This window comes from Trachymyrmex cornetzi, unplaced genomic scaffold, assembly GCF_001594075.2.
Source record: "Trachymyrmex cornetzi isolate Tcor2-1 unplaced genomic scaffold, Tcor1.1 scaffold88, whole genome shotgun sequence".
NCBI lineage: Eukaryota > Metazoa > Arthropoda > Insecta > Hymenoptera > Formicidae > Trachymyrmex > Trachymyrmex cornetzi.
Genome location: NW_017300223.1, coordinates 512,816 through 518,730, shown reverse-complemented (window position 1 = coordinate 518,730; position 5,915 = coordinate 512,816). Strand labels below are relative to the sequence as shown.

Genomic DNA, 5,915 nt, shown 5'->3' with positions numbered 1-5,915 from the left:
ATCTACACAAACCAATCAGGCCCACTCTCCGCTATATTGGATTAGGGTAGACAACATACACACATAGATTATTAAGAACTCTTTTTAACACCGCGATTTTCAACACGCTCACGCAAAAGTAATCGGACTTGACACTGTGGGGAGTTCAGCACCTCTTATATGAGATCTTAATTGATCGTAATGGATCTCGATCTAACTCTAAGCGTTTCTTTTCGCGTTTAAGTTACTATTGACGTAATTAATAACTAAGTACTTTGCGGGTGAACGTTACTAACTTTTTAAGCAAAGAAGAATTATATTGTACGCGACGAAAGAAACAACAGAGAAAATAACAAAAAATGAAGTATGAAGAAATATAATAATGAATTATCGTTCGTGAATGTGTTTGTATGATGCGAATGTACTAAAGCTATTTTCATCTTTACTCATTCTCTCTTTTCTTTCTTTTTTCTCTCTCTCGTGCACATACTCATGAGAAAGTATTATCATCGTATATTATTGCATAGGAATTGTTCATAAGTACATATATATTTAACAATATATTTCGCGAGCTTCTCTTTCTTCCGTATAGATAAACGCAATCAACTAGCGCGACGACCATCTATCCCGCTGATGTGTGAACCGGGAAATAAAAATAATAGAAACTCAACATTTACGATCGAACTCGCCTCCGTTTCCCCATAGAAAATATTTGTGCCGTTTTATACAAAAAAATTTCAACTTACTCACCATTTTAATGAACTCTAAATAGTATAAGTAGAGCGATAACGTATGATACAGAGTCTGTACAAAAGTGCTGCGTAAATATATCTATGTGTACTTGTATGTATATGTCCGTAATTGCAATGCGTATGTTAAAATTTCCACGCCAAATTACAGTTCACGATGTTTCGATTCGTAAACTCGTATCCCTCGATAATTGCGATAATAGCTAATATTTCTCTAGGAACTTATGAGAATATCTCGATCAATCCGTATGAGGTATCAATCTATCTATTTTTTCAAGATCACTCCAGCAAACGAACTTCGCTTAGCGCTAAAATGCCCGAAGATAGATCGGTCTATCAACGATTTATCGCACATTTGACAAATCGGAATCCGTAGAAAGTTAAAATATGAAAGAGAAATAGCAAATGGGCGTTTTAGCGTTAAATTGGAACGAGTAATCGTCATGGATATACATTCTCGTGTTGTGTGAAAAGGTTATTTTTTGTGCAAACTCTGTATAATACATACACGCAGAACAGGGTATTCTTCCGTGCATTGACTCGTAGGTACATACATGAAATGCATGAATGGTCAACGCATCTTGTTTGCGTACGCATAACGTTGTATATACAGACGTCGCAATTGCCGCCGGTTAACCAGCGGTTGTAACGTTAATAATACTAGATTATCATTAAATTATTATCGCTTATTCACTTTTATCTTGCTACAATGATCGTCAGTTCTCTTGCGATCTCGATGTACGACCGGATTCGTCGAACCTTTCCCCCCCCCCTCCCCTTTTTTTTTAAAGGAACAGCAATAACATATTCCGATGTTATCATTGTTATCGTCACGATATATGTTCTGTCATAGCCTGTAGAAGATCATAAGAATTGGCCGATAAATTCCCTGTGCCTCTCGTGAATCTTGCCGCACATCGAGGAGAAATAGTGAAACCTCTACATATATAGCATCTATTCGTGGTGAAACCATGTTCAATCGTGGCGATTTCGCATGCTAGAGCAAACCTCCGGCGTCTCTGCAGGAGATTCGCTTCCGCCATTTATTTGCGAGCATTCGCGCATACGAAGGGAACTCGATGACTGCAATCGCCGGATTGCAATTCACTAACGGGAACTCTAGTCGGGCGAATTCTCTATTACGTATTGCTAGAAATTTATTTCGAACATGCTGGAATTTTTGGGTATCCCGTGAATATAGAACAATTTCGAGCTCTTCGTGAACGCGTGCTACCATCGTGGTGCGCTTGAGAATCTATTTTCACCTTTAACTCACGCTTGTATTTACAATTCAATTGATTCGATAGATCGGAGATCGCATTCGATACATTGATAAGACATATGGTTTGAATCGTTTCTTTGGAGGATTCACAACGGTCTCAAAAGCGATTCTGCATAATTATCGCTCTTTTTCATTTTTCTTTGTGGCATCGAGAAGGAACTTTGATGATTTTTTTTTTTTTTCGATGAATGTCCCGGAAGTACCCGATTTGAGAATAATCGTAAAACTCAACTTTGGTCTCTTTCTCACGAGAACTTTAACATATTCATATGATTACAAATATCGTCAAATCGGACAATCCGTTTTGTACAAGTGATGAAAATTAAGCTGACTTGCAGCTTGCGATCTCGAGTGGTGACAGAATGTACGTCTTTGCCACAAAGTACGTCCCTGACCGCCCTGCTGCCGCCCCCAGGTCACCCTCGATAGACCTCCTGCCCCACGAGTGTCTTTTTTCTACGAAGACTCGATTAACTGCATTATTTTTCGTAGATACCGCAGTTGCGTGAAAATAATACGTTTTCTAAAATGATTTTTAATTGCAAGGTCAGTGCTTAAATACTGTAGTATCTTTAGATACGTGGATATGCTATGAGGAATTTGAAGAATGGCAGATAAAATTGTTAGCGAGTGTAAGAAAAGAGAGTATCTTTTAAGTGAGTAGACTCGTATAAAGACTTTAGAGACCGCCACTGTTCAAATTTCTCTAATTAGCCAGTGAATTGAGTGCAACACAAGAGAAGGGAAAGTCGTTCGTTGACGTGTGGTTTTTCTTCATGTGCTGCTTAGTTTTCGTCGATTTACTTTTGAGTGGAGAGAGAGAGAGAGAGAGATACAGAGAGAGCTTTTAAGCTTCTCGCGGATACAGTACGCCTTGACGATCACGCGCTAAAGTCATGCAGATGTATGTATATGCGCGAGCTATTTTCTTGCAAGTATAATACGAGACTCCTCTCTGTATAATCTGTTTACCGAAGTTGGCGTAACACTTCGGAAGCTGAGGTTGAACCCCGGCAAAGTTTCGACAAAGTTTTCACACCTAAAAGGCACTGCGATCGACATTTGTTAATTATTGTCGCTGCACCAACTTCTCGATATGGAAGAATGATTTGTTTGTGCGCAGCCGTATGTTGGCGGAAAAGTTTCGCCGCGAGGATAATGAAAATGAGATCCTAGTATTTGCAAGATATGTTATTCCTTATACGCCGAAAGTATTGAGCGACTTTAGCTTGGCGTCGTAACAAAACGTACTGCGTGCTAAATAAATTGACTTAAGAGTTCATAATCGTAAGCTTATAATTTTGTAATTTATTAAACCGATGAACGTTATGGAATGCTCTTAAACACGGCGTGCAAATGTAACAAGTAACAGGCAAGTGATGCTGTTATTAACGTATAGTAGCAGTGAAATGTAACGCCGCAATATTTAGCGTAATCTCTTTCTTTATAGAAATTTTATTGCTGAAACGTGAAAACGTAATTTAATTACACTAATTGTAAGATGTAAAAATGAATTTCATTGCTCGCGAGCAGCTTTTGCTATTCGATATTTTTAGTAGCGACATTTACACCGGTGTTGCCAACGATCAAAGCGTGGATCACGTAATCGAATCAAAGAGCAATTTCGCAGACTACATAGAGAGACGCGCACATTTTATCCGTCACTTTCACACTCAACTCCACGTGGTACCAACTTGGTTCGATTTTCCGCTTTCCCACGCCTCGATCGCCACGCGTGGCACTCGGCCGTGTAAAGAAGTGTGCTCCCAAACTCATTTGCTTGGAGTAAAAACGCGTACATCTGAGACATCTGCTCACTAATAGCAGAAGCTAGTGTAAATCTGTTTCTCATTATTAGAAGTTAAAGTATACGATATAACTAAACGATCTGGCGAAACGTACACGTCGACCAAGTATATCTTCGTTACAGTTTAAACGATTGTCCAAGCACATCGAACCGTTGCAACATTTTAAGTACATGTATCCTTTTCATATCATAAGTCGTTGATTAATACTGAGACTAACTGCTTATATTCTCTGGTCGAAATGTGAGAGTATCACCGCGGACTGGATCAATCCTAACGTTTCAACCAGGATTCTTTTACACAGTCAACACTTTCGCGATCGTTCTCATCTTACGTCGCGAAGGCGTTAAATTGAATCCGTTCTCCTGCTTTCAAATACGAAATCATCAGGGCGTCCGCAGGAGGAACGCTTTCCTCACGCACAGGTTCCGAATATCGTTACTACGCGCAATACGTCGCCTCCGTGAAAACGGCGACGAACATATCCCGGCCAGGCGAGGCACCTCCGAATACTGTATCCCGCGCACGGTCGTCGCGGTACTTGCCGACGGCAATTTGTTGTTGTTGACGGCAATTCCGCGACATCCGGTCGACGTGTACGTCGCTTTGATGGTCGGTGGGGCAGGCGAGGTTCTCCCTAGAAAAGCAGAAAGGAAACCCGGGTGCGGCGAGCGTCCCCCTTGGCCCGTCGGGCCATCCCAAACTGTCAGACGGACGGGTCGCTGCCGGGGGCGGAGCCCGTCTTGCTGCCGTCGACGCCAACTCCGCCACCGTCGCCGTCAGCTCCCCCGCCCTCTCCGCCCCTGTACGGCGAGCCGCCGGCCCCGCGCGCCGACAGACCTCGGAAATCCAGGTTGTACTGAAAAGACGTACGAGAAGACGAAAGAGATTATTATATAAGGTACATCTCACGCGAGCTTCCAGGCTCTTGCGGGTCATTTGGCAAAGCGAAAGCTCGCCGAAGATTTTCTTACGAAAATCTGCCATGAGCAATTCATTCATATGTGATTTTTCTTCCACGAGCTTCCGCGAGATCGAAGGATAATATTATTATTTTAAAGTTTTAGCATTTGTGAAAGTTATTAGAGATATATTGTCGAGAAGATGTCACGTGCTGTGTGACATTGTTTATGCTCTTGCCGTCATACTTGGCGAGTCTGTGATCTAGTGTATTTAAGAAGGATCATATACTCCGACAAAAATAGAACGAATTAATTTTAGTCGAATGTAACATTTTATCTAATATTATTTTATTGCGTCAAACAACAAAGTATAATAATTTTTCTATAAAGATATGATATTCGTTTGTCAGAGTATTTGAGATTGTTGGAGGAAGAAATATTAGACTTTTCATTACGAGGTACGTTACATGGCGTAGCCATTCCTGTAAAAGTAGCTGAAAATGGATTAATTCAAATAAATTATTATTACATAGTCGGTGGATGGATTTGTTATGGATCGCGCTGAGTATTGTTAAATCGCGAAGCGAAATCGATGCAACACGCGCGAGTTATATAAAAAGAAAGAAAAGAAGCTGCAAATTAAGTTGATGTCAGCTATGATAAAGTTTACGCAAAGAGACTGATAAGCCGCCAAGTCAGGAGTTAAATGAATTCGTCGTAATATCGTAAACATTTTTCAATTAAGTTTTTCAAAGTTCAATAATTATAGAGCTACGTAATCGCAAAAATAACCTTTCGATTTTTATGCATTCTGACAGGGTTGGGTAGTGCCAAGTTAAAAAGCTAAAAGTTAAGTTAAAAAGTTGAAAAGTTAAATAATTTTAACTTATCTTAGTTACATTTTAGACTCATAACTTTTTAACTTTTTTTATTTAGTTACATTTTATCGATAACAATTAACTTTTTATTTAAATTTTTTGAAGTTAAGTCTCAAACTTAAACATATACTTCATTTAGAATATACTCTATATTTTACTTAAAAGTTTTGTTTGTATATATTGGGTATGGGAATAAGTTTCCGCCCTTTTTGAAAAGAAAACGATGTGTTTATTTAAACAAATCTATATAAGTGAGTTTATTCAAAGTATGCTCCTTCGGAAGCGACAACTTTCTCCCACTTTTCCGGTAATAAACGGAT

At 39.6% G+C, this 5,915-nt stretch overlaps 1 protein-coding gene across 3 annotated transcripts in view; it reads right to left on the bottom strand.

The window, feature by feature from the left end:
- Positions 1-2,460: 2,460 nt before the first annotated feature.
- The window catches only part of alpha-Catr (alpha-catenin related), a 59,775-nt gene continuing 56,320 nt past the window's right edge, over positions 2,461-5,915 (bottom strand). For 2 of the 3 annotated variants that reach the window (XR_001940544.1, XR_001940545.1), the window contains exon 12: positions 4,601-4,674. Coding sequence is in view for 1 of the 3 variants with exons in the window: in XM_018520172.1 (XP_018375674.1) it covers positions 4,522-4,674 (153 nt within the window). In the remaining 2 variants the exon portion in view is untranslated. Of the gene's footprint in view, positions 4,675-5,915 lie in introns of all 3 variants that reach the window. The other variant, XM_018520172.1, reaches the window with a different exon arrangement.